General features: G+C 45.4%; 1 protein-coding gene across 4 annotated transcripts in view; it reads left to right on the forward strand.

Annotated features, from left to right (window-relative positions):
- Positions 1-27,741, forward strand: part of CDK5RAP2 (CDK5 regulatory subunit associated protein 2) — a 173,887-nt gene that overhangs the window by 90,867 nt on the left and 55,279 nt on the right. For all 4 annotated transcript variants that reach the window (XM_073225524.1, XM_037022238.2, XM_037022236.2 and 1 more), the window contains 6 exons: positions 1,839-1,969; positions 3,345-3,454; positions 5,366-5,485; positions 12,056-12,151; positions 14,008-14,195; positions 22,638-23,052. In XM_073225524.1, coding sequence (XP_073081625.1) covers positions 1,839-1,969; positions 3,345-3,454; positions 5,366-5,485; positions 12,056-12,151; positions 14,008-14,195; positions 22,638-23,052 — 1,060 coding nt within the window. The remainder of the gene's footprint in view (positions 1-1,838; positions 1,970-3,344; positions 3,455-5,365; positions 5,486-12,055; positions 12,152-14,007; positions 14,196-22,637; positions 23,053-27,741) is intronic.

A 27,741-nucleotide genomic window follows, 5' to 3' on the forward strand; every position in this document is an offset into this window, starting at 1 on the left:
CCTGCCTAAGTGTCTCTGCAGCACAACTGCATCCAAGCAAGGGCTGTGACACCTCTGTAAGGTTTTCCATCAGCCTTACAAATTGATCATTATGATTGTCTTGAAATGGAACTAGGTACAAGTTGCTAGTAGGGCCCCTTTCCTTGCACGAAGGCTGCTTCACAATGACCCATCTTCAAAGCAGCAAGCATAGAAGATTAGACATAATGGTTTATTTTCCTTCCAGTATATGTTGATTTATGTGTGCAGTCCAATGGATGGAGCTGGGAGAAATCTCTGAAGGAGAAGTAGGGCTTGAGTCTGTAGCACATGTATTTAGAGCAGTAGCTTCTAACCATTTTGGGGCTCAGGACTCCTTTTGAAAAATCTGATGAAAGCCTATGGGCCTTCTCCCTGGAAAACCCTTATATTCGTAGATTTTTACAGGCAACTGCAGAGGTGTTGATTGACCCTCTTAGGAACCACAGGTCAGATGCTGGACAGGGAGTGATGTATTTCTTAGTGTTTAAAACAGGAGGCTTTCTGACTTGTTAATGCGTTTTGGTGGTCTTGAAAAATGTTCCTGTACTTTGATCAGTAATTGCGCTGCTGGGGATCTGTCTTAAGACAATAGTCTGAAAGTGAAACGAGGCTTTAGGCACAGAGACGTTCAATGAAACATTATTTATGTTACTCAGGTGTTGGCAGGGGTCTCTGTTCCTCTGAGAGCTGGGTGTGATCAGTTCAGAGCCCTGCCAGGTGCACATGCAGAGGAAACCAGAGCCCTTCAGGTCGGTCTATACTGCCCAACTGAGTAGCCACGAGCCATGTGACTATTTAAATTTTTTAAATTTAAGCATTTAGTTCCTTAGTATGTTAGCCACATTTCAAATGCTCAGTTGGCACATTTAGCTAATGACTCCTGTATTAGCACAGACACAAAACATTTCCAACTTTGGAGAAAGTGCTGTTGGACAGTACGCCCCAGGGTTAATGCAGATTCAGGGAGGTGTGCATTTTTGTGGCCTCCTCTGAATTCTGGGTTGCTGGCATCATGCGAGCTGTGCAGGTTACACCATATCTCACTGATGCAGTTGTGAAAATTGAGACCCCCCACCACCACAAATAAAATCCATCCTACTGTGCCTTTGTGAGTGGCCACCATATCCCAGTGGAGCTCTGTTGGCCCCAAATTGGTCCTTCTCTCCCTCCGATTATAAACTCATTCTCTTTCTTCCTCCTGCCCCGCATCCTTACCTCCAGGACCTCCCCTTTTAGGAGTAATACGATGGATGTTCTCCCTTTTCTCCTCCTCTTCTGGAGTCTGGGTACTGGCTGAAACCCGGGCTCCGGAGAGCCTCCCCTTCCGTCTCCAGGCTCTCCCCAGGCATTACTCCAGATGGAGAAACACTCTGGGGAGTTAAACTATTTCCACCTAGTTATATCTGTAACAAACACTTGGAAATGACCCAATGTGTCTACTATTAGGGGATGAGTTAAAGTAAATGGTAGGACATCCACCTGATTTAATAATATATATGATGTTTGCAAATAATTCTCAAAAATGCAGAGAAACATTTAAGTGAGTAATGAACTATTCAGTAGCATATGTACATTATCTTAGCCATGTAATACTTCGGAAAAGAGATACAGAGGAAGTACAGCCTGCCAGGGGTTACTGGGTAGGATCATGGTAATTTTTGTTTTCTTTATGTATTCCTTTTATATTATACATTTTCAATAAATGTGTATTTACTTTTATAACCATAAAAAACACAAAAATGGAAGGTTTGCTATGTTTTGCATCTTAAAGCACAAATAGGACTGTTTTAAAATTTCTGGTGTCTTGTTTTACCAAGTATCAACAACCTGCAGGCTGAGTTAAACAACATTTTTGCCCTGCGGAAGCAGCTGGAGTGGGACATCCTCTCATGCCGGAATTTACAAAAGGCCCTGGAGGAGCAGATCAGTGAAATAAGGCGGCGGGAAGGTACATGCTCCTTTGTATTTATTTCCCTTTAGTTTTACCACTTGGCGGGCCTGTCCTGAACTTTAGGAGAGCCCTAGTCTTCAGTAGGAGATGAGGCACCCACACGATTTCATCTGAGGGTCCTTTTAGAACATCTGTGACTGTTACTGTTGGCTCCCCCAGTCTGTCTGTCTGGCTTCGGCCTTCATAGTAGTGCCCAGCGTGTTGTATTACTTTGGCAGTTGGTCTGCCGCAGGATTGCCTTCTTGCAGCCTCTGCTGGAATCTGCACCATTTGATACTTCTGGCTCCAGATAACCTCAGGGCCTTGCATTCCACTTTCTCTAGTAAACAGCCTTCAGTGCCCAAAATGCTGGGCTCGGCTTACTGCAAGTTCCCATTGCAGAGGGCCCAGACTGCACTGACTGTGGGGGTGCGATTGCCGCTTCACATTGAACCTTTGCTTTTAGCGTGGTCACGGCCACCATGGACGCATTTGGAGAGGGCTCATCACGGCAGTATTTGGCCTTCTCTCTTGCTGGAACCGAAGCCTTTAGTCTGGGTTGGTATCTTCCTTTCTGTATCTAGCCTGGTGTCTGGCAGGGATGTAAAAATAGGTAATAACGGCGATAGGTTTGACATTTCTTGAGCACCTGTTGTGTACAGGGCACAGTGCCAGGCACTGACATCTCATCTCTGATCCTGATAGTTATCCTACTAGATGTAGCTACTGATTTCATTTTACAGATAAACTGAGTCTGGGGAGTTGGGGTGGGTGTCGATTTGCCTGATTTGAGCCCGGACATCTTCCTTTGAAGTGTAGTGCCTTCTAGTGTAATACGTGGCCTGGCTCTCACTCCAGTGCTACGTGAGGTCATATTTCTGGACATCCAGTGGTCTGCCCATCCTCTGTGCTTTCCTGCCCTGTCAGAATGTGACCTTTGTGCAGAAGCAGCGGATGAACCCATCCGTGGGGATGGGAGATGACCGTGTCTCAGAGCCAGCAGGTGGTGTCTGGGCTGTGTGTGCTCCTGCCCATGGAGGACCCTGGGGCCAGTGAAACACACGCCAGTCACTTCTGTTTATCATGGGCTCTTCCCCGGAGGGTCACATCTCATGCTTCTCTCCTCTCACCTGAACAGAACCACTCCCTCATTTAAACTGAAATCACCATTTGCTTGTAGAGAAAGAGGGAGAGAAATCACCCTGTAGAGAAAGAGGGAGAATTCACTTCTGCTTCCAAGGTGCTGCATTAAGCTCCCTGTGTGTACTTGTGCCCCCCTCCAGCCCCCTACTCTCACCCAACTCAAATTGCCTTAGATGGATTGTACTGGGATTGGTCTTGGAAGGACTATTTCTGACATTTTTCTCCTCCTCTCTCTTTTTTTTGTACACAGAAGAACCATTTTCATTTTATAGTGATCAAACATCTTATTTGAGTATTTGCCTTGAAGAGCACAGTCGGTTTCAAGTGGAACATTTTTCTCAAGAAGAACTTAAGAAAAAGGTATTGACCTGTTCACTTGCAGTGCTTCGTTGGTTATTTGTTCTCTTGGGTTCCTGATCAGAGGTGTAAGATTCCGAAAGCCCCTTTCCTCCCTGTTCTTCCCTCTGTCTGCTCCTCTGTGTTACCTGGGGTGCCCTCCCCCGTGGCTGATGGCCTCCTTCTCCTTCAGGTTTGAGAACCCAGCCCCAGGCTTGAGCTCCTCTGGAAATGCTGGCTAGGCCCTCCATGCAGATAGCCGGTCACCGTTCCCGGCATGTATTCTTCTGTCTTCTGGTACCTGGCTGTCCTGATGCCGTTCTCATATTGATCTGCAGCTATCTGCTTGTTCATCTACATCCATCTTACTAGGCTGTGAACATCTTAAAGTTAGTGATTATACCTTTTTCTGATTTCCCAATACCTGGTACACATAGGGGAGTTAGTTAATGCCTTTTGAAAGAATAAAAGGCCAGGTTTGATCCATAAATCTTTTTTAAAACTGGAAAGATTTTTCAGTCTGTTGACATGGCTTGAGTGGTTTAGTATTTTGAGATACTAAGAGCCATCGGTAAGAGTTGGAAGTATGAGCTCAGAGTGTGCAATCAGACTGGTTTTCTGTAAAATTACCAACCTTGTACAACAGATTCAGTTTCTGTCTTGGAATAATTCACATTCTGGTAGAGTGGACAGACATGGAAACAAGTAATTGCAAAGTGGGAGTGCGAGGGTGACTGTGACAGGCAGAATGCAAGGTACAGAGGCAGCAGAGAGGGAGAGGTTAACTCTCAGGAGTTGGGGTGTTCACCTGATCAGAGGAAGCTTCTCAACACCAGCGAAGCCTGAAGTGGGTTTTGAAGGATGAAGGAGAGTTTGTCTAGGTGGAGGGTTTTCTCAGCAGAGAGAATACAGCAGGTGTGAGGCACAGAAGAGCCAGAAAGGAGAGCTATACAGTTCTTGCTATTTTAGGAGTGGAGCAAGGAGCAGCTATTTTAGGAGTGGAGCCACAGGCATGAGCCACGGTGATAGCTGCTGCTGGCGTGCGCCCCGGGGCTCTGGTAAGGCAGGGGGTCTCCCTGCCAGGGTGGCCACTTAGTCACTGTTTGTAGAGTCACAGTGTTTTGTCCATCCCATTGTAACCTCCTTGACGGTTGGGTCCAATTTGTGTTCAGTGTGTTGGGCATCTGCCACGTGCAAACAGGGTGGGATTCCCCACTTTATTTGAGGGACTGATGATGATCCCATTGAGAAGCCTTTGGATGATTACTGCCAGTGGGTTTTGCAGCGTGCAAGGAATGAAGTGGTGTCTGAAAACTGTGCACGTGGCCCTGGAGGAGGAGCCCAGGGAGCCTCTGGGGAGGCAGTACCTTTCCCACACAGTGAGGCACTTCAGCCATGCATTGTTGTATGTCACTTAATTCTCGACACTCCCAGCTGTGGGACCCTGGGCAATGAACTTGCTTTATCATGGGAAACTGTTATTATTACTGACATTGCTAGTGGGCATGCAAAAGAAGGTCATCTGACCTAATCTCAGAAACTTCAGTCTCAGGGGATTTCCCTTCGGAGGGTCTCCAGTACCAGGCAGAGATGGTAGCTCTCGTTGATGGACTACTTAGACTGTGCCAAGGGCTGTACTGCGCTGTGACCGTGATCACGTTCTGTTCTCACGGTCACCCATTCCAGAGATGAGGAAATGGAGGCTGAGATGAGGCAGCCTGCCTAGGACCTCTTTGCCTTGAAGCTGTGGCTCTGGGCTGAGCACACACGCCTGCTAGTATATTTCTCACTGTGCCCAGGGAGCCTGAAGACAAGAGTCAGGTTGTCTAAGTCTCCAACTGTAATGCTGAATCTGCTCAGTAGGAAGGTCTGCGTGTGGGGGTGTGGTTCTGGGAAGTAGACGGGTGCTCATGGGTAGCCCTGCTCTTCTTCTAGGTTGGTGACCTCATCCAGCTGGTGAAGGAATTGTATACAGACAACCAGCACATGAAGAGAACTATTTCTGACCTCTCCTGCATGGATGTCCAGGGAGGTGACAGACTTGAACAAACAAAGGTAAGAAGAAACCTTGTTGTCACCTGTCTTGTCATTGTAATAAAATAACCCCCAAATTCCTCAAGACTGCATTTGACCTAGGGACCCAGTTTTGAGGGCCCCAGTAGGTCAGCAAGTCTGTCTGCAGACCTCTTTGTTCGGGTCCTGTCTCCATGGACACGTTCCATATATTGTGATGCTTTTGACTCCCAGGTCCAGTCCTGGGATCTGTGCTGCAGGCAGCCTGCTGGATGAGTGGTGTTGTCTCATCGGGGGGACCTGGAGAGTTGCCAGATCACCCAGATGCTTCGGGTGGTATAGATATAGCCGTAATGCATCTATTAACATTGAAAAACAAATGAATAAACACATTTTTCATTTACTTTTTGCATTAATCCTCTGAATTTGGGGCATCTTCTCACTCAGCATCTGGACTTCTAGATCTGACTGGGTGTGTGTGGTTCCTTCCCACACGTATCCAGGCACTCCTGTGGTCTGCCGGGTACAGAGGATGTGACAGGGCATGAGCAGTCAGTGTCCCGTCAGCCCACAGATGCAGCTCCTGACCATGAGAATTTTCTAATCACGACGTGGTTCCCCGGGCTCACGTGCTCCCTGGTTGTGGTGGTGGTGGTGGGGTGGGGGGGTTGTGTCAGCTATCCCAGCCCCAGGGGAAAAGGGCAACCTTACTCACATTGATGACATCGGGTCCCTGCTCGTCCTTGTGATTTGTTGTCTTGGCCTGTGCTGTGCAGTAGGAGGGTCCTGACTTTGTGAGTGACGAAGAGTATTGTTTTCTTCCTGCAACCCCCTAGCTTGGCCTAACTCTCCCCCAGGAAGAGTCCAGCTCCAGACATCTGTTAGCCTTTGCAGAAGACCGGAACTGTCTCATCACGAGAGCCAGTAGGGCCCTTTGCACTTGGGTCCCCTGGGGTCTTCTTGGTTAGGGTTGTCTTGAGCTCACCCCGGCATGCCAGGTAAATGGTGGGCTCATTGCCACATTTCCACATTTCTGGGGAAAGATTTGTCAGCCTGAAAGCCATCTCCTCCCACCTTCAAAGTGGGAAACGCTCAGAGGTATTTATGCCGTGCTCTGGCCATCTGCTATGTTTGAAAGAGGGGATATTATTGATTTTAGCCTCCAGGGCTCCAGATAATTTTGAAAACTAAGAATATCTGTGATCCATTTAGGGAGAAACAAGTCTCTTGGTTTGTTTTCTCCAAGGCAGCATTTTTAATAAGCAGCTCATTCTTCATCTACTTCATTTGAGTTGTAAATGGCGAGTTTGTTTGTTCATTCGCCCTTTGAAAAAAATCTGTTAAATGTCCCATTATGTCCTTTGGAAAATAAAGGCTTTTTCCTCTGTGATCTTAATACCAGGCGAATCAGATTTGAGTCATTTGTCAGATTGCACTTCAATTTGATGTTCCTTATGAATAGCCTTGTCCTTTGTAGCACAGTTTCCCATCTTCCTGCAGGATGGGCTGTGGAGATCGGCTTGGGAAGGATGATGTTCCCACAGTCATCTTGGGCTGAGGGAGGAGAGGTTTTTAGGCGTGAGATCGGGATGGCAAAGAGGTGAGGCTGCCGCCCCCTGGGAGTGCAGGTGGTTCTCCTTGAAGGAGAAACAAGGCAGAAAAAAACTGGAAACAAACAAGTCCATAGTCTCTTCTGAGCAGCAGAGCTTGCAGAGGGGAGCTAGGCACCATTCCTGCTTTCTAGGAGTTTGTAAATCAGAAAAGGAACAACAAAAAAGCAAATATATTTTGTGTTTTTACAATTCAGTATATTTTCCCCAATATTTAAGTAACCCACAGCATTGGGAAATACAGAAAAGAAATTAACCCTAATCCTGTCATTTTAAAACACCCACAGTCAATTAACATTTTGGAATCTTTCCTTCTCTATTTGTATAAATGAACATGTCCATAATACATACACAGTTTTGTTTCCTGTGTTTTTCCAGTTGCTGTTACGTTACAGCATCTTATTCTGTTTTATGAATGTACTGAAATTTAAACCAGCTGCCTCATGTTGTTGGACATATGGATTGTTTCCAGTGATTCACTATTTTAAATTACCTGATGAATGTCTTTGGATACAAATCTTTTTCTGGGTTTTGGATTTTTTTTTTCTTTAGACTATATTCCCAGATATAAAATGACTAGGTCGAAAGTACAGACACAGATAGAGATGTGAAACAGTCATGTAATTTATTCTCGTGTACCCTCCCCCTGCAGCTTTTCATCCGACAAAGGCTGTGAATAGTAGGAGCCTCTTGATAGAGTTTGTCAGCATTTGTTTTCAAAATGGTCGTCCCGTTGTGGATTCCCTCCAGCTGGTTATGATGGTGCTTATTCCCCACCCACGGGCAGGTCCCTGAAAAACCAGCCAAATGAAAAATCACAAATAGGTATCCTTATGTCTTAAAGTGCATACTAAAAAAAAATCTCTAATGGGGTTGCCCCTATTTCCTAATTTTTATTCACTGGTCCTTCACTTACGTATTGTAGAAAAATGTGGTTGAGAATTGACGGGCAGGAGTGATTTGGGCAGGCTGCGGGCGGAGCGGTAAGAGCTCTGCAAACCGTGACCTGGGTGATGGGTGAAACTACCACCTCTAAGGGGTAGGATGTGTGTGTGAATGCACAACAAGGGTTAGTCCTGGTTACTGTTTACTTATATTGTCATTTTTAGAAACATCAGGATTTTTTTTGGCATGGAAAGAAAACATGAATTAAGGGGCACAATTTAATTCATCTCAGCATTTGTAGGGCAGTCATGTTGGGTAAGAAATAGACCTTATGTGACCCTAGAAGACAGAAATGCTACTCAGCAGTAGAATCAGTGCTTGTTAAATTCTGTTATTAGTAACACAATAAAATTTGGTTTATCAGAAGCAGATTTAATTTCATGAAAAGGAGGAAGTCTCTAACAGTTTGACTTTATAAGATTTTTACATGAGTTGGAAAGCATATAATAGGCTCACAATAAAACACAGCTGTTTCAGTTTTATTTTCTTAGTAGGTTACTAGCAGAGTTGGAACTACAGCCACCTTCTGACCCTGTTCAGCGTTGTTTTCACAACACCATAGGGCAGTGCTTCTAAAGTTTAACACACATGTGAATCTCCTGGGGTTTTTGTTAAGATTCTGGTTCATCAAGCCCAGCATGGGGCCTGAGAGTCTGCATTTCTGACAAGCTCCTGTGGTTCCAAAGAGTACACTTGGAATAGTAAGACCAGAGGTGATCCTGAAAACCTGGTTCCAGCTCTCATTTTGAAGACCCCTACTCACTGGCTGATCTTGCAGCAGTGTTTGCTTGAGCATCTGGCATTGCTGTTAAAGCTGAACGCAGGTACGGTCCCCACCCCAATAAGTATGCAGCCAACGGTGAGGGCAGGTGTGGGTGGATGCTGAGTGCTAAGGGGGCAGCTGTGCGGGGCCAGCCTTCTCTTTCTCTTTCCTTATTTCATTCACTGGTCCTTCACTTATGTATTGTAAGGGGAGTTCTTCCTGCAGGAGAAGCGGAGCTTGCAAAGCAGATGAAGAAAGAGTAGCTCAAGAAGCCAGGGAGCCAGGAGAGTGCAGTTGTTACTGAGCAGTGTTTTGGGGAGGCAGTGCGTACGGGTGTCAGGTACTCTGGGAAGACAAGAAAGAGAGGTTGCCAGTGAGTTGTTCATGACCTGGGCAGTTTCAGCAGCGTGAGGAGGACCGAGGCCATTTGGCAGTGGCAGTAGCAGTGGTGAGAGAAGAGGAAATGGAGGGAGCGTCAGTGGACATGAGGTGTGTGGGGCACTCCTCTGGTTGGGGGTAGTGGGACTGGAAGCCAGAACCTGCTTGTAGTGACTCATGGTCTTTCTGACGTCTTATCCTGAGTCTTTGAAAATCAGTGCTTCATGGCATGAGGGACATTTCTCTATGTCTACAACATTTGATTTGACCATTGCTGAAAGCTGAGAGTTTACTTTTAATTTTGATCAGATCATCAGAAGGTAAAGAGAAAAGAAAGTTAATTTTCTTTATTTCAGTGTATTGACTAATGCCGTTGTTGTGTTTCTGGAAATGAAGAATAACTTCAATGCTTTTGATAGTTCAACTTGGAAATGACATGGGTTAATAACACTTTGCACAGCTACCCTTAGGGGAGACCCACCTCTTATCTACAGGGATGGGGAGGAGCTTCTCTCTACCTCCTCCCTAATCCCACATGGTTCTGTCTCCTGTGTCTCAAGGTCTTTGGGGACCTTGCACGAGTGGTTTATGAAGTGTTGGCAGCAGAAGCCACCTTGCAGAAGGTGAAGATAATCTTTTTGAGAAGCTTGGGGAGACGCAGAGAACGCTCAGTGACCAGAGCTGTTGCGGCACCCGAGGGAGACTGTTGTTTCTTTCTTTTTTCTTTTTTTTTTAAAGATGGGGGAGACTGTCCTCCAGTGTTTTAATATGAAAAAATTCAAACCTAGTCAAATGGAAAGAACTTACAGGGAATACCCCTATACTCACCACCTGGATTCTACCAGTAACATTTCCCACAGATTCATCATCGCGCCATCTTATTTCTTTGATAAATTTTGATGTATATTACAAGCATCAGTATACTCCCCTCTAAATACTCCAACATGTATATCTTTAACTTCAATATATGTTTATAGTTATTTTTTCTTTTAAGGTTAGATTTGTAGTTAGTGAGAGGGGAATTGTAAGTCTGCATTTTCTCAGATTCACAAATGTTTGTGTCTGTGTAACCCAAACCCTCATCAAGATCCCCCATGTCCCTTCTAGTCAGTCCCAGGCGCCCACCCCAGCCACTTTTCTAATTCTGTTCTGTGTTAGTTTGTCTTAGACTTTCATCTAAATGAAGTTACCAAGCATGCTCTCTTCTGTGTGAAGCTTCTTTCACGCAGTACAGTATCTTCGAGATGCCTCTGTGTTGTTACGTGAACCAACAGTTTATTCCTTTTTATTGCTAAGTAGTATTCCATTGTATGAGTACATTACAGTTTGTTTATTCTGCTATTCATATACATTTGGGATGCTTCATATTTTAGATATTATAATAAAAGTTCTATGAAGATTCACGTACAAATCTTTATGTGGACATGTGTTCTCATTTATCTTGAGGAATGCATAGGAGTGGAATTCAGGGTCAGAGGCTTATTAGTTTTAGAAAAAATCTCTAGTACTTTTTCCAAAGTAGTTGAACATTTTATATTCCCACCAATAAGTTTGATAATCCTAATTGGTCTGTACCAGTTGAGAGTGTTTTAAATGAGAGAAGCAGCCAATAGTGGGAAAGTTCCTCATCTGTATTTAGAAACTTTTATGCCTACATAAGTATATTTATGCATATCTCACCTATTTAATGCAGATAGTTCAGTAGGATCTGATTTGTAAGATCATCAGTTCTGTTTGATCCTCGCTACAGATTTGGATGTGGTTAGGTCGAATGTGTTCTGATCCTGGGAAGTTTTCTATGAAATGACTGCTGTAGTCAATTTGCTTTGTTTTGTTTTTCTTCTTCCAAAACAAGGGTTTCCTCTTTCAGGAAGGTCACAAAAATTTAAGTTGGGCTGGGAAAATTATGGGGGTAATGGGCTAAATGTAGGAATTCATAAAATAAAACTGCTGCCAGAACTTTAGGTACCGTGCATGTGTGACGTGCCCAGCAGGTGACGCAGCACTGAGTTTGTGGTGTTAACACTTCGGTGTGGAGCTCACTACATGATCCGTGAGATGAGGTTTGCTGTAATTTTGGAAGCAGCTTTGACTGAGTCCCTCCCTGAATGTGGCCACCTTTCCTCTCTTTTTTTATTTGGTTAATCCAGGTGTCCCATGACTACAAGTTTTGCTGTTCCAGAGTGAGATCTGGCCTCTTGAGAGCATTTTACTTTCCATTCCCATTTGCTGAAGCCTTGGGATTTATGTTTCTCTAAAGCATTGCGGGTTTATGCTGTCTTTATAAATAACTATCCTTCATTTTCAAAAACATAAAGTGATTATCAGGCAAGCTTGATACTTTACTCATTAGGGATGAGGACTTTTTGTCAGCAAAATGCCAGTGTGGCTGGGACTGTCCATTTCATATGTGTGACACTCCAAAAAGAGGTTCATTCCCTGTGCTAAATAGAAGTGATGTATAAATCAGAAACACCATAAATTTCATTTACTGCTTTCTTGCTATTTGATATTTTCAGTCCCATCAATAGCTATTTTCTAAAATCTTGTTACTTTTATAAATCTGAAAGTGAATTTCTCAACAGGGATGGCAGTGGCACAAGAGACAGCATATTTAATTTACAGCAGTTTGAGGAAGGCCATGCAAGGGCCAGGGGAAATGGCTTGCATTATTCCGTGGGGAATTTGTCCTTAAATCATGCCTAATCCCAGGCAGCTGTGAGTGGTTTGCCAGCACTAGCAGCTCTAACTTTGGTTAATTTTTATTTCATGGCTTTGGCATTTGTTTTTGCCTATTTTTTCAGTTTGTGTTTTTGTTTTGCATTAAAAAAAAAAGACATTGCTGACTTATTCATACATATTCATGCTCGACGCTTTTTTGGGTTACATTTTCACACCATTCCATGCTCCATGTAGCTTCTGGCTAGCAAGGAAGATGAGGACACGGGCAGAATTGGAGAGGATGATGCGAATAATTTCCTGAGCGACCAGCATGTGGAGCAGAGTACCAAGGTAGGAATATGGCAGTTAACTCCTTCTTCCATCTGCCCCCCTGTGCCCAGGCCCCAGGCCCTTCTTCCAGTCTGGAAGGAGCCGATGGGTTTCCTACTCATTCTACCTGTCCTGAATGCCTACTGTGTGCCATGGAGAGCAGAGAGACTAGGCTTCTTCCTTCTCAGAAGTTACAAGCTGGGTAGTAGAGCCATGAAACAGCCAGACATAGAGCTGCAAATAAAGTCAGGGCTGATGTAGGAGAAAACCAGGCAGGCATTGGATGTCGGGCCTGGATAGGTCTTTTAAGATCTAACCTGACCCATTCGTTTTATACACTGCAAACTGAGACCTCAGAGGGGAGATGATTTATCCAGGGTGCAGAGTAAATCACTGACAGAGTTGGGACAAGAGCCCTTGTCTCAGGACTGCTGTGGACTCCTGGATAATTCACATGCAGTGTAAGGAGCCACTGGCAGAACCATATTCCCCTTCTCAGAGGCCATCTCTAGTCTTCTGATCTGGAACCCAGCTTAGTGTCATGTGGGCGTTGTTGACAATTTGCCTCCATCAGCATAGAAGGCCTCCAGTCACATTGATATTGAACATTTGGAGCAAACGTTCTCCAAGGTTGAAAGAACCCTGAAGATGGGTGTGGTGGGAGATAGGAGGCTGCAGATTTGGTATTTGAGGCCTTCAGGGTGTTCAAGTTTGTGAACTTGTGCTTGAGCGTATGAATGTTAAAAGGCAGATCATTTTGGAGAATTAAGCGGTTGAAAATGGGGGCTTTGGACTCAGCTCTGCTTTTGAGTCTAGGTCACTATCTCTGTGACCTTGGCTAAACCTTGCTTAACTGCTAAGCCTGAGTTTCCCCATCAATACCGTAACAATAATACTTACTTGTCAGCATTGTTGTGCTGTTTATTAAATAGAGCGGTGTATAATAAGTACTCAGTAAATGATAGCAATTAGTATTTTTATTATTCTAGACTTTTTCTTCTTTGGAGGTTGCTTATTTAGATGGATTTAATAACTAGATTGGTGGCAAACAAGACCCTATAAATAACAGCTCATTTGTGTGGGTCTTGTCTCCCATTTAAAAATCTTAATCATTTTACAAGTGTGGAGAGAGGGGTGTGATGGCTAGTGTGTATATCACCCGCAGTAATGAAGTCAAGGGGAGTTATTTATAGACAGCTAGAAGAAATTTACAGCTTTGGGAAGGGGGAGAAAGAACGCTAATTGCAGCACCTCAAGACGTGCCCAGCACAGGCTTTAACTGGATGCCTCCTTGGGACCATTCCTCTGGGACCCTTGGTGACCCAAGAAGGCAGATCCATAAATAACATCTCTGGGGATTAGGAACTCTCTACTTTCCTAATGAGACACATCAAAGTCATGTTAATTAGGATGTATCTGTAAAGAGTTGGCTCTGATACAAACTGCGAGGATACAGTGCCGGAAGTATGTAATAAATGTTCTAAGCATTGTACCCTTCTCCGAACTTACAAGGAAGGAGTGGGCCATGGGATGGGGGACGTGCCCATAGTGGGTGAGACACTGTACCACCAGCGCAGTGAGTCAGTCATCTTATTTTGTTCTTAATCACCTTGGGAGGTAACATAACAACCCCATTTTATAGATGAGGAAACAGGTGACGAAAGGTCTTTGTGCTCCTGCGGGAGCATCTCCCCACTGTAGGGTGGGTGTGTGGGTACCTGGGTCCTGGTCTCCTCTCTGCCCTCACCCCTTCCATTTTCTTTCAGGCTTCTTTGCACTTGCTTATTCATTCTCTGTCTCCGTCCCTTCTCTCTCCTCCCTGTACCCCCTTCCCTTCCTCCAAAGTCCATTATTTGAGCAAATACTTTGATTTGCAGATTGTGGAAGACTGTTACAAAGGAGGCTGCAAAAATGGCTATTTAAGGCACATGGATTCCAATATTTTAGACTACGATGGAGCCCACAAACCCAGCTGCCCTGGAGACGCAAGCCTGGAAGAAGGCGAGCTCCTGAACCTGCTTGCCCCTTTTCTCAGCGAGAAGGCCACGTTGTTGCTGGAGTCCAGGTAGACATGGGGCCCCAGCATTGCTTTGTCTTTAGTTTGCCAGGAGAACAAACTCATTTTGCTAATGGATTTAGATGGTGGTGCTGTGCAATTTACCTGAAACAGTTCCCAACATGCCTTGGAAGGAGCCTTGCCAGTCATGCAATTTGGTAATTAGGCTGCATGCTAGTGGCTGTGAGGGGATGTCAGCAAAGCCTAATGCAGGCCCATTATAAAGAGAGAAAGAAAGCTTTCCTGTTGAATTATTCCTGGGAGCCCCGGAAAGGGCTGTCTGGCTGTCAGGGAGAGGAATCAGCCCTCGTGAAACCTCTTCCAGTTTCTACAACAGCTTAAAAACTACCATCTCAGTGTGACTCTGCTGTTTTATGTTGAGCTTGAACTAAAATTTTCTTCCCATTATATCTGTTGGGAGTCATTCCTATGTGAGGAAATACTTCGGGGTGTTTTTCTTAAAACAAAAGAGAAACATTCAATACATTTGTATTTTGTTTAATTAATCCTAAAGGAGCAAATTTTTCCCTTTGACATTCTTTCTAGTCCAGAGTAACAGCTGCTTGGGCTTTGGAGCCAGAAGGAGCTGTGCCCTCACCTCTCAGTGCCTCAGCTTCTCTGTCTGCTTCCTAGGGTTGCTATTAGGGGCAACAAAACACCATTTAGGAACAGCTGGCATGTGTGTGGTCAGTGAAAGTTTTCAGTTCTCTTCCACCAGTATATAGAGAGAACTGGAACTGGTAGCTACTGCCCATGACCCTTGGCAAGAGCCAGGAACCCTACTGTTCTTTACATCATGGGTGGACTAAGTTCATGGACATTTCAGTAGCTAAAAACAGGATTAGAGTGTTCTGGGTTTGCAAGTTTAGGCAGCCCTTCCCCAGTCCCTGACATCTAACACTTTCCTAGCATTAGTCCTGTTGGAGGCCATGTCCATGGCTATTCTGGTTTCTTTCCAGAGGGAGTTAGGTGCCCATAGCAGATGCTTGAGTAATGGAGGATTTCTTCATGGAGGTTCCCAAATGTTACATCAGAGTTAAAGGATGCAGCTCTCTTTCTCTGAGGACTACCTAGGAACACACCTGGATGATGTGAGCTGAGAAAGCCAGTCAGCTCTGGTGGGAGAGTGGCAAATTGGGCTTGTGGAGAGGAGCCTCTCAGCCCCAGCTGACTGTGGTCATGCAGGCACATGGGCGCAGAGCTTCCAATCTTTCAATAGAAGCCCAGACATTATATTCCAAAACTCTTGATTTTTAGAAGACCTAGTTACATTTGTTTTAAGAAAGTGCTTTAGAGGCAGTCATCCTGTAAGCAAGCTTGTGACACCTGCACTTCAGTTACCTGTTGCATAGGCTTCTAGGCCACTGTTGGCTAGTGCTGGTATTAGAAAAGGCTTTCTTACTCTAGTTCAAGTGTGTTTCCCGAATCTTGTTCTCCCATAGCTGTCCTTCATAGCACACCACTGACCCCCATGGCAGTGGCGTCATGGCTCCGAGGGCCCGACTGGGGTCTGCACCCCCTTCTGGCACACACTGGGTGCCAAGGCCTAGGATGGCACTTGACGTGGCCCACCTCATTTTATCCTCACACCAGCTTTGTGTGGTGCCTGTGGTGATGTCCTTTCTACCTACGAGCTGACACTTGGCGTCTTGACATTCCTTAGCCTAGTAAGTGGTAGAGCATCAGAGAGTTATCCAGAGGAGTCTTCTAAAAAAGACTCCGTGGGATAACCAGGATTCTGATTGGCCGAGAAGTATTCCCTCAGAGTTTCCTCCCTGAGTTGGCTTTGGGGCACTGTAAAAAGCAGAGCTTTGGAGTCGGACAAACCTGTGCTCCAGTCCAGCTGGATCATTTAGACCTTGTGACCTATCTCCCCATCCTGGTTTCCTCTTCTGTAAATTGGGGTGTGCTAGCACTCATCTACCCCCTAGGAATCTTTTGAGGATTAAATAAAATAATGGGTATAAAGTATAGATCCAGATCAGTATTAATTGGGGTTTTTTTGATATTAGTGCTTAAAACATGCCCTGCCAGTCACTTCTACCCTTTCCCATGACCGTTAGGTCAGATTCATAGACTAGGCAAGATGGAGCAGCCAGGCAGTGTCTGTATTCCTTGCAGAGTCAGCTACAGAACTCTGATCGACGTAGCCTGAGACTTCCCCCGGCTTTTGAGCTCTTCTACCTTCTAGCCTTCTGCCCCAGAGCCAAAGGGCCACTAAGAGTAGCGAGGCCCCAGGAGTAACTCTGAGTCAGCTGACCCATCTGTGGGGTAGAACAAGGAAGCAGCTTGTCGACCGGTTACCTGAGCCTGGTTGGTTGTCTTGTACTTGGCCAACCAGAGCAACTCATTCATTGGCAGTGGGGTAGAAGGGTCAGTACAGGGTCCTGCCTGGTCCTTGGAGAGTGGACTGTCCAGTCCCTCCTCTCCCGTGGGGTTCACTGTGTGTGTGATACCCGGCCCTCTCTGTATGTCCTTCTAGTTCGTTGTGCCCCACTTTCCTTAGAGGTCATGGTTTAGGATTTTACCACCTAAATTGTTTGGTCTTTTTAGCCTAAAATTAGGTGTGAAATTGAGAACTGAAAAATTCTAAAAATCCAGAAGAGGAGACCTTATGGATTATTTTTTTCACAAAAGCAAATACAGCCTTGAGCTCTAATGAATGGAAGTAGGGAAGCTAACTCTTAGACAGTCCTTGAGTCTGCTGTTCTGCGCATGGTTGAGGGACAGGTAGGACCACCAGCGTACAGTGCTGGCAAGGGGTCCAGAGAAGTTAGAGAAACAGCTGAAGAGACTTGGCAAGGGCGGGAAGATAGGTTCCTTGCTGTAGAGGACTAGATCTGGGGATTCCAGAATCCTGGGGCCCTCCTTGAATGCTCCCCTTTCCTTTACTTCCCAAAATACCCAAGCCAGGTTTGTGTACCTCCTCAGTAGCTCTCTGTTCATGTTATTCGCCACCCCTGTGGCCTCCTCTCCCTTCCAAGCTTCTGTCCAATTCTCCAGCATCACTGCGGTGGCCTCCTAACCAGTCCCCTGTAGCCATCCTCGCCCCCTTCCAGTCTGTGTTCCACCTGCTTCCAGAGCTCTTACTTAAAAATGCAGGTATGTCACTCTTCTGCTTAAAGCCCTTCGGAGACTCTGCACTCCATTTGGGGTCCGAGTTGACAAGGCCCCCTAGACCCTGCGTGACCCGGCAGCCCCTTCTCAGCTCTGTGCAGGCCTAGCTCGCTGTGCTTCAGCCACACTGCCCTTCTTCAGTTCCTGGAATGAGCTGACACTGTCTTATTTCAGAGGCTTTGCATGTGCTGGTTCCTCTGAATGAACTCTCCTGGTGGTTTGTTCTTCACTTCCTGCCTCACCCCCAGGTACAGGCCACCCCTTATTCATCTGTTGCATCCCTTCATCCTTAAGTCCTTGACTTGCCAGCTACTCAGGTTATGTCTGATCGTATCACAGGTCACACTTCATATTTCTCATCACTAATTTCAAAACAAGCCCTCAGCAGCATCTCTGCCCTCTGATGACTTCACCTTACGTGTCACTGAAAAGCTCACTCAAACCACCTTACTCTTCCTACTGGCACTGCCTGCTTACTTGCCCCCAAACCCACACACTCTGACTTTCCAACTCTTGTAAGAAATGTCCCTGCTCCTATCCACAGCCAACCATACCCTTGGGATTAGTTCCTGTCCTCTCTTTTCCTGTCATTGAATCATTTCCGTGAGTGTAGCCATTCGATCATAGCAGCCGCTTGGGAAGACTACCCCCATTTCACTACAGCTACTGACAAGGAAAGATTTCTTGGAAGAATTTTCTGTAATCACTGAACCCACTTTCTTGCCTCCCATTCTCTCAATCCAAGTGCTTTGAACCCCTTCACTCGTTGTCAAGGTCAGTGACAGTTTCCGGGCTGTGCAATCTAGTGGCCAGCATCAGCCTTTCAGCAGCGGGCGGCCACACACTGTCCTGTTCACTTTCCTCTCTCTCTGCTTTCCTTCTACCTCAGTGGCTTCTCCTCCGTCTCCTTAGCTGGCTCCTTTTCTCTGCTGAATGTTGAGTGTTGGTTCTCAGCCCCTTTTTTTCTCTGTCCTCACTCCCCTCTGGCTTTACAGTGTGCTCTAAGTGGCCTTCAAATGTGCACCCACAGCCCAGACTCCCTCCAGATCATAGAGTCAGCTTCTGCTTGGCATTTCCACCTGGATGTCTCATAGACACTTCAGGTTTAATCTGTCCAAAACCCAGCTAACTCCCTGTTGCAGGCTGCTCTCTGCTGTTGTCTCACACGTTGGTAATAGCACTGTGGTCTCCCTAGTCTCCGCAATCCCCGTATCCATCAGCTAGATCTACTGCTGCTTCCTCCAGCGTGTATCCCTAATTCAGCCCTCCACATCTCTGCCCCTGCCTTTTTGTCCAGGCTGCTGCCATCTGTAGCCTGGACTGAGCAGCACAGCCCCCTCTACAGTCCCTTTGCCACAGAGCAGCCAGAGGGGTCTTCAACTTTAGGTCAGGTCAGGTCTCTTAACATGCTTCCACCCTCTGGTGGATTTCCACTGCCCTTCCTAGAAGACCAGAGCTACTTGGCCTGGCCTCTGCCTCTTCCCATTTATCACCACCCCTCTCGTTCACTGAGCTCCAGTCACACTGACCTGCTTTCTGTTCCTTGAACATCCGAGCTTGTTCTCACCTCAGCGCTGTAGCAGAAGCTGTTCCCTCTACCTGGAATGCTTTTTTGCTAGATGTGTACGTGACTGGTGGTGTCTCAGCCAGACATCAGCTGTGTAGAGAGGCTTTTCCTGACCTTTCTACGTAGTGGGAAACACTGCTTCTACACATTGTCTCAAGACTTCTTCCTCCTACCCCTAATTCATAGTCCTTACCATTGAGATACATTGTCTTAGTTACCTATGTATGAATGAATGAGTGAACAAGCGAATGAATGAACGAATGGAGAGAATGAATGTCTTCTCCTTAATGAAATGTTTCTAGCTCCGTGATTCTTTTTCACCATGCATTTCCCCTGCCTTACATGACAAATGGGATGTGCTCAATAGATACTTGAATGAATGTGCAGACAATTGAAAGCTTGACATCAGAGCAGTAGGTAAGGTTAGAAAACTGGGACGAGCGCAGTGCTTCTTTGCAGGCAGAAAGGTCTGGGTTCCAGTCTTGGCTTTATCACTTTACAAGGGCATCTTGAATCTTTACAAGCCCAAGTCTTCATCTGTAGATTGGGTTAATGTTAATCTCAGGGCCTTGCTGAAGATCAAACATATTCAGAGGATTTACAGGATCTGATGTACTGTGAGTGCTTTGTGAACATTAGTCCTTTCCCCTCATGCCTTCTTCGTGGCAAAGATGCTCAGGAAGGTGTATAAACAACGTCTGGGCCTCTGACAAGACCCTTGGACTGAACCATTAAAAAGGTCCTGATTATGGTGACAGCTTAATGAATCTGCTATTCAGATTTCTAGCAAAGTAACACTTGAAATGTTTTATTTAACAACATCACCATTTTAGTATATTATAATGGCCTCTTTCACCACCTTTTACTACCCATTTGTAAAGTCTTTTTCCTCGGTTTTATTGTGTGTTGTTTGGTAGTGAGTAATGGTTCTCCTCTGGCTAGCTGAATACTAATTGTCATTATTTTTAATCTGTAATAGGGAAGGAGAGGAAAGGAAAACCTACTTTAATATGCTTGAAATAGCAAAAATATTTTGAGAGTCTGGGTTTAGTATATTTTAAGATGGCTTGTGTAGTCTAGATGATTCCATATTAGAAGTGGAAAATGTACTGTACATTTTAATTGTTTTTATATTTTATTTTTTTACCCTATTTCAGTGTGGTATAGTTTTTTTAATTTGAATTGAATTGCATCTGTGCCAGAGCTGATGATTGGAGTCCGGGTATAGCTGGATGAGTGGAATCCAAATATGAGGAAGGCCTTACCATTCCCCTTAGAGGGCACAGTGGGGAAGATGGAACAAGGGTTCAAGTCACTTGGTGGTAGCAAAGGTGCAAAGGAAGGGAAGGGCAGGGTAAGTGAAGGGAGTTGGTACGCTCTGGTCTATCTCACAGGGTTTGTGGAAATAAAGCAGGTAGGAGAAACTGCAGAGGACAGAAAAATGATCTAATAAAGCCGATGCGGGCCTATTCTGTCCCCTTGTCTCTGCTGAGTGCCACTTCCCCAGTGTGACTGCATCTTTTTCCTAGATGGTAGCGAGTTTTCCAGCTGGCCTTTCCCACTGTCTTGTCCCCTTCAGTCCATTTTTTCATAATTTTTTGTCTGTCTCATTTTTATAACTTCCTCTTTTTTTAAATTTCAATCTATTTTTCTCCTTTATTTTTTAGATGATTTGAACACATTTATTTTAAAATCTTCTTTAGATTACTTTATTATTTTTATTTTCTTGAGTGTGAGCTCTCGTTTGTTGGCTTGCTGTCTGTCATAATAGTGGGTTTTGTTTGCAGGTTTGCTAGGCCTGTGTTAACAGCCTGGCCTAGCCGCCCACCCTTACTCCTCCCTGCACGGTGGCTTTTCATTTGCCTTCACTTGGCCCTGTAGGTCTTACTTTAGGACTCATGAAATTTGCATGGCTCTTTGTCTATACTGGGCATTAAATTTCTGGCTCCACTGCTTTCTGCAGTTGTCCCCCCTTCTCATGGCTGTGGGTCTCATCCTCTGTGTGACTTTTGGATAAATCTTACCTTAATTTTGAGTACGATAGTACATCTTAACAACATTTTTTTGTTACGTACTTTTGGCTGTAGTTTACAGTGTTTAGACCCGAGTGAGGGATCTCCTGCATGTATCATACTATCCTCTTAACAGGAAATCTCTCCTTCCATTATTTATTCAACAGTCAGGGTCACCTTCCTAAAGCACATGTGTGACTGGGCCACACTGTTGCATGGAGCCTTTCAGAGGCTCTCCTGCTGATGTGGCCGAGCTCTCCCCTGCCGAACCTTCCAGCTCTGCTCCTTATTCTGCACTGTCTTGGCTCTGTTCATACTGTGTTCCTTTCTTAGAATGCTCCATTTCCCTTGTCCCTGGCTGGTCTTCCTTGGACTCCAGAACCTCTCTTCTGGCATTCTGCCCACCACCCCTAGTCTGGACACCCTGGGCTTGTTGCTCTGTAACCCTCCTGAACTCCCACAGTGCCTGTGTTTTGCTTTTGACCCTGTGGATGGGCGATTTATTTACATAGCTGTCGCCAACATCAGCCTAAGTCCTTGTAGTGCGTTTGTATCTGCAGTGCCTGTACAGTGCCTGGCACAAGAAACACACAAGGGATTCTAACTGAACTACTCCACAGTCCCTCATGTGTGGGCTTAGTTTGAGTTCCTGGGAAAGCAGAGCCTGAGATACGGACTAGGGGACAAGTAGTTTATTTGGGGAGTGACTCCAGGGAGCAGGGAGAGTGAGATGGGAATGGAGAGTTTATTTGGGGAGTGACTCCAGGGAGCAGGGAGAGTAAGATGGGAATGGAGAGGCAAAGCCAGTAAGGGTCCGTTACTGATTTGGCTACTGCTGCGGCAGCTGGGGCTCAGTCCTGCTGAGCATCCTCTGAGGGACAGCATAGACTGTGCCTTAATGTCGTTCCTCCAAAGGATAGGAGATGGGGACATTTGCCCAGTAGCTTTTCCCACCCTGCGTGAGGGTCTCCCCTTCCTGGGTGTAAACTGGCCCATGCCTCCCCACTGCCCTGCTGCGGGTTCTGAGAGCTCTGGCAAGCACTCCCAGGTGGCAGGGGGACACGGGCAGCTGGGGGAGGGACTGCCTGTGTCTGCGGGAGCTGTCCCCACGGCTGTAACAGGGATCTGAGGGAGGCCAGGGACTGGCCTTTAATCTTCAAGCTGTCCTGTGGAGGGAGACTTACCTACTTTCAAAGAATTGCAGAGTTAGGATTTGAAGCCATTTTTATTTAATTTCAAAGTCATTGCTCTTTCTATTAGGAGCAATTTGCAGCATCCCTTCATTCAGCACTGATTTACTGAGCAGTGATTATGTGCCATGATGGACAAGGTCACTGATGGATCCACCAGGCTGGCCAGATTTATGCAAAGCCGTACTTTGGATTCCCTGGATGTAGAATGGGGCCAGAGGGGGCAGGTGGACCTTGCAGTTGTCAAGAATAATTTATGATGCTGTTTGTTCCTTTAGGCCCAGCCTGCATCCATATAGCCATGTGGGCCCCTCCCTCGCTGTGTACTGTGTCGAATCAATTCTCCTATTCTTCTCCATGAAATAGTCATGGGAGTGCCTTCCTTGTGTGGTTGTGGTGAGGTGACATGGGGCGAAATACTCAGCATGGGTCTTGGTACATGGCAGGTGCTCTCTGCATTTAGTTTAAACATGATCTAGGCCAGTCGGTGGGGAAGACTGGGCAGGGAACAAGGCCACAGCAGAAAGCTGAGTTCTCCCACCTCTTTCCCTTTTTGGAAAAACAGGCCGGACTTTCTGAAAGTGCTACGTGAACTGCTTCTGAAACGAACATGCTTGACAGAGCAGGAAGTATCTGGAGAACACCCTGATGGTCAAACTGTGAAGATATTTAAGCAAATGGTTGATCAGCTAAGAGGTGAACTTGAGCATTTCATCCAAGCCAACTCATTTTCTAAGCCACATGATGAGCCGAATTCACATTGGCCAGCCCGGCTGGTGAAGGAGGGTGGCGTGTCCCAAATGGAAGTGAAAGATGCCTCAGTGCAGACTGTGGCCATGGAAGGTGATGCGCTCAGATTCACACACGAAGGCGAGAGGCCGCCAGATGCCATATTCAGTGCCGAGCATCAGCCAGAGAACTTGGGCAGCATGCCAGGGTGGCAGGCCACTCTCCTTTCCTCCTCCAGTCGGACTGACAAAGTAAGTTTATCCATATATTATTTATTTACTTATTTATACAAACAAAAAACTTAAAAAAAAAGTCACCTCTGATCCCACTCCTTTTTTTGATGTATACTCTGGTGTCTCCCTTTGTCTGCACCTATCCTGGCCTCTACCTAGGGGTGTGTGTCTATTCCAACCTTCCCTAAAATATCACTAACATCTCCTGCTTCTCTTTTTCCTTCCCCATCCCAGTCCTGTCTTATTTATCTATATATCATGACATTTATGTGTTTTCCTTATAAAAGTGGAGCCATGTTTATACGTCTGTCTGGCTTTCTCTTTCGTCTTATGTACCAGGAACACTTTTCCTTGTAATAGCTGTGTGAGAGTCCATTGTGGGAAATGTACCAACATGTACATAATTTTCACTTATTGATGGACATTTCCTTTTGCAGGTTGCAGTAAAATTGTAATAACCTGACTTTAGGGGTAAGGACGAGAACCTAGGGTTTTTTTCTTGGCAGACCTTGTGTCAGAGAGGCGCTATTCTGTGGGCTTTGTCTAATTCTCTTACTCTTACAATATCCATCAAAGATGTGGAAGCCAGACAAGTGCCCAAGGTCAGCCAGCAGTCGAGGGGCTGGGCTGGGCCCTCACTGTGCCCACTGCACAGCCACCCCCTTTTCCTGGGCCGGTCTGTCCTCCAGCCTGTGCTCGCCTGAAATTGTAGGGTCCAAAATTGTTGGGAAGATGCCTGCATTTTGCTTCAGTCAAGATGCTGTCTCTACGCTTCTCCTCAAAATATCCTCAAATATGCCAGACTCTATTGACCATGTTTGATTGGACCTTTTGCCCAAATCCTCCTGGGCGGAGGGGTCAGAGTTGAGGCTCCCCAATTGGGGGAGAGGTGAGTGATCTGGTAGAGAAGGAAATAGGTCCTGTTTCCAGGAGCACTGCAGTGGTGGTCATTGGTACTCTTGTTTCTGGTGGGTGTTTTGTATCTGAAAAATCAACTGTACACACTGCTTCATAGCATCAGAATGGAGAATTCAGTTTATTTTCTGACCACTAAATTACTGCTTTTGTGCATACCAAAGAGAGTTAGATATATCATTAGCAAAATTGCTTTTGATTGTTTTAAATTATGCACCCAAACTGTAATTTCTAGAAAAGGGTTTTCTAAAGATATCAGTAGAGACCAAAAAAAGAAAAAAAAAACGACACTACCATTATATTAATGGTACTTGAGATGTAAATTTGTGCAATTTGGCCAGAACAGAAATGCTCTTGTCTGCCCCAGCCTCTTTAGTTTGTACCTGTATATTAGGAAAACTAGATGTTTTTTTTCCCCTCCTATTTGTGTGGGAGATACTGTCCTATGTTCAGGAAAACTGGGCAAGTGAATGAACTTAATTTCCCCAAATATATTGAAAAAAAATTATTTTTTGATTGAAATTATCCTTTTTGCTTGTGTCTTCAAAGGGAAGACAACTGTGTTTATTTTTTTAGCATCTGTATGTGCCAGGATTGTGCTAGATATTCTATACCTGTCTCATCACATTTGATCTTCTCAACAAGTGTATATAAGGTAGGTGTAGGTATTACCTATATTTTACATATGATGAAATGTAGGCTCTGGAAGGCTTGGAAAATTGTCCAGACTGTCTCACTTGGCGAGAGAGGTTGTAGGCATATAAACTGAAGTTGGTTTTAGAGGCAGACAGGGTTGTTATATACCTGTCTTTCTGGGGAAGGGAGGTGGCCTCTTTTTACCATTGTGGCCTCCGCTCTGTGCAGAGTAGAAGAATATTTAATGCTTTTCTTTGTGGTGTGTGGTTGGTCAGGGAATCAGTAGGCCTAGGCTTAAACCAGAACTCTGGTATCTCATTGAAAAGAATATATCATTCTTTATTCTTAGCCTTGTAGGCTAAGGCGAAACAAGGAGACCAGATATTCTTCCAGTTGTTTAGTTGTAGAGGCAAGAGGGGTGGACTTTACAGAAATACCTGTGATCACGTCAGACCTGGCCACTTACCTGCTTTGATTGGGTAAGTCACCTGACCTTTGTCAGAGGCTTGAGTGGGATCAGTGTGCTCTAGAACCTGAGGCTGGCATGATGGCTGAGTGAGGGTGTGTGTGGCATGTGCCTCATGCCTTGTACACAGATGGAGCTCCGTGCTTGTGTGTTTTGGTCCTTCTTCCATTTCCAAATGGGAAGTTCCATTATGACATGTTTAATAAGGTGGTAGGTGGGATGCTGTTCAGTGTCCATAAGGTAACATTTTGTGGGGTTTTATTTTAGAACCGGCATTAGGTTGAGTGGCGGCCATCTGCCAGCCTGAAATTGGCTTTGGCATTTGTGCACTTGCAGATATCTTCGCTGCTGCCATATGACACACAGATCTGGGTCCAAGAATGAAGACTGGTGGAGACTGAGGACCGAGTGAATGACTGCTATTTCCTGGCCCTCTTTGACAAGGCATCCACATCCTCCCAAGTGGTCCCTTTCATCACCTCAAGCTGTTCATGTCCTTGAACCTGTTCGCCTCTCTTCCTGGGAAGTTGAAGGAGGACAGTGTGCTTTTCTTAACTGAGCAGTGGAGTCTAAAGAGCTGGTTTGCGGGCCAGCCGCCTTCCTTCTTGTTTGACATTGGACTGGTTGATATCTCAGTTCTTTGTCTGGAAGAATGAACTTTCATGGTAACCTGGTTATCCTGTGAGCTCTGAGAGCACAGTGTGCGAGGACCGTGGGAGAACGAGCAGGAAGGGGGCGTTCCTCTTTTTTCTTCCTTGACAGACCTTGCTGATACCCTCATTCCCAGAATCCCAAGTATTTCCTGTTTTCCTCTCAGGTTCCTACTAATCCACTTTAAAAATGGGGGAAAAAAACTTTAGTGAGATATATATATGTATCATCCGGATCATCCATTTAAAGTGTATAGTGTGTGTTTTTCTTTAAATATGTTCATGGAATTGTGCAGCCATTATTTTTTAGAGAACAATTTTAGAACATGTTTAATATGAAAAAGAAACTCAGAGCCCATTAGCAGTCACTTTCCATTTCTTCCCACCTGCCCACTCCGAACCACTGGCAACCACTGATCTACTTTCTGTCTTTATGTATTTGCCTATTCTGGATTTTTCATATAAATGGAATCATATGATAGATGATCTTTGGTAACTGGCTTCTTCCACTTAGCATAATAATGTCTTCAAAGTTCATTCATGCTGTAGTCTCCATCAGTACTTAATTCCTGTTTATTGCCAAACAATATCCCATTGTATGGATATAGCCCATTTTATTTATCCATTCATTACTTGATGGACATTAGGGCAGTTTCCACTTTTTGGCTATTATGAACATTCATGTTCAGGTTTTTGTGTGGACCCATGTTTTCATTTCTCCCAGGTATATGCCCAGGAGTGGGACTGTGGACCATATAGTAACTCTGTGACTGACCTTTTAAGGACCTGTTTTCTAAAGCAGCTGTGCCTAGTTAACATTTTTACCAGCAATGTATGAGGGTTCCAAGTTCTTCACATTCTGCCAATGCTTGTTACTGTCTTTTGATTATAGCTGCCCTGTTGAGTAGAAAGCAGCAGTATTTCGTTATGATTTGATTTGCATTCCCCTGATGACTAAGGATGTTGAACATCTTTTCATGTGCTGATTGGCCACGTGTAGATCTCCTTTTGAAAAATGTCTGTCAGATCCTTTGCCCATCTTTTAATTGGCATATTTGTGCTTTTATTATTGAGCTGTAATAGTTCTTTACATATTCTGGATTCATCCCTCTATTTAGCTTTTGAATGTTTAAAACTCCTCTGCTTGAAAGGCACCCCCATTTGGCCTTTTAAGTTATTCTTTGTACGTTCATTCCACGAATAGATGTTGAGTGCTTACTATGTACCAGTTCTTGTCTGGAAGCTGTGGATAGAGTATGACCAAGAAATGCAGAGTCCCTGAGCCCTGGAGCTTATAAGCCAGTACATAAGAGAGTCAAAGAATTGCATAGGTGCTTCATTATAATGGTACTTGCATTCTCACAGGAGAATTGCAGGGGACAGTGAGTGCATAACAGGGAGACCTGATCTGGTCAGAAATCAAGGCCCCAGCTCCCGAGGAAGGCACATTGAAGCTGAGTCCTACTTAATGCACTGGGGTTCATGGGAGAGGTAGAGGTGAGCAAGGCAGAGGAGACAGCATATGCCAAGACCCTGAAGTGGAAGGAGCATAGCATTTTGAGGAACCTGATAGCAGGTGTAGAGGGAGAGCAGCAGTAACTCAGGTTGCGGGTCACGCACGGCATGTGGGCTATGGTGAGGACCATGACCTTTGTCATCAGAGAACTGGGAAGCATTAAAATAGTTTTAAGGAGTGGAGAGGAATGGTAGGTTTGCCTTCTCTGCTGCAGTATGAGGAGTGCGTTAGGGAAAGTGAGAATGAGCGTGGGGGTCCACTCGGGGGGCTGTTGCCGTGGCCGAGGTGAGAACAGACGGGGCTGTGCAGCTGGGTGGTGGTCGTGTGGGATGAGAAGGTTTGAAGGAATTCAGAGACAGCTGGGGAGTTGGAATAGTAGAACTTGGTGTGTGACGAAAGTGGGTGATGAATAGGGAGGGAAGTTGGACGGTGATGCCCAGGTGCTGGGTCGTGCAATAAGGAGATGGTGGTGTAGTTCCCCAAGACAGAGATGGGTCAAGTGGCATAGCTTCAGGGGTAGAGAC

This window comes from Manis javanica, chromosome 2 (assembly GCF_040802235.1).
Source record: "Manis javanica isolate MJ-LG chromosome 2, MJ_LKY, whole genome shotgun sequence".
Taxonomy (NCBI): domain Eukaryota; kingdom Metazoa; phylum Chordata; class Mammalia; order Pholidota; family Manidae; genus Manis; species Manis javanica.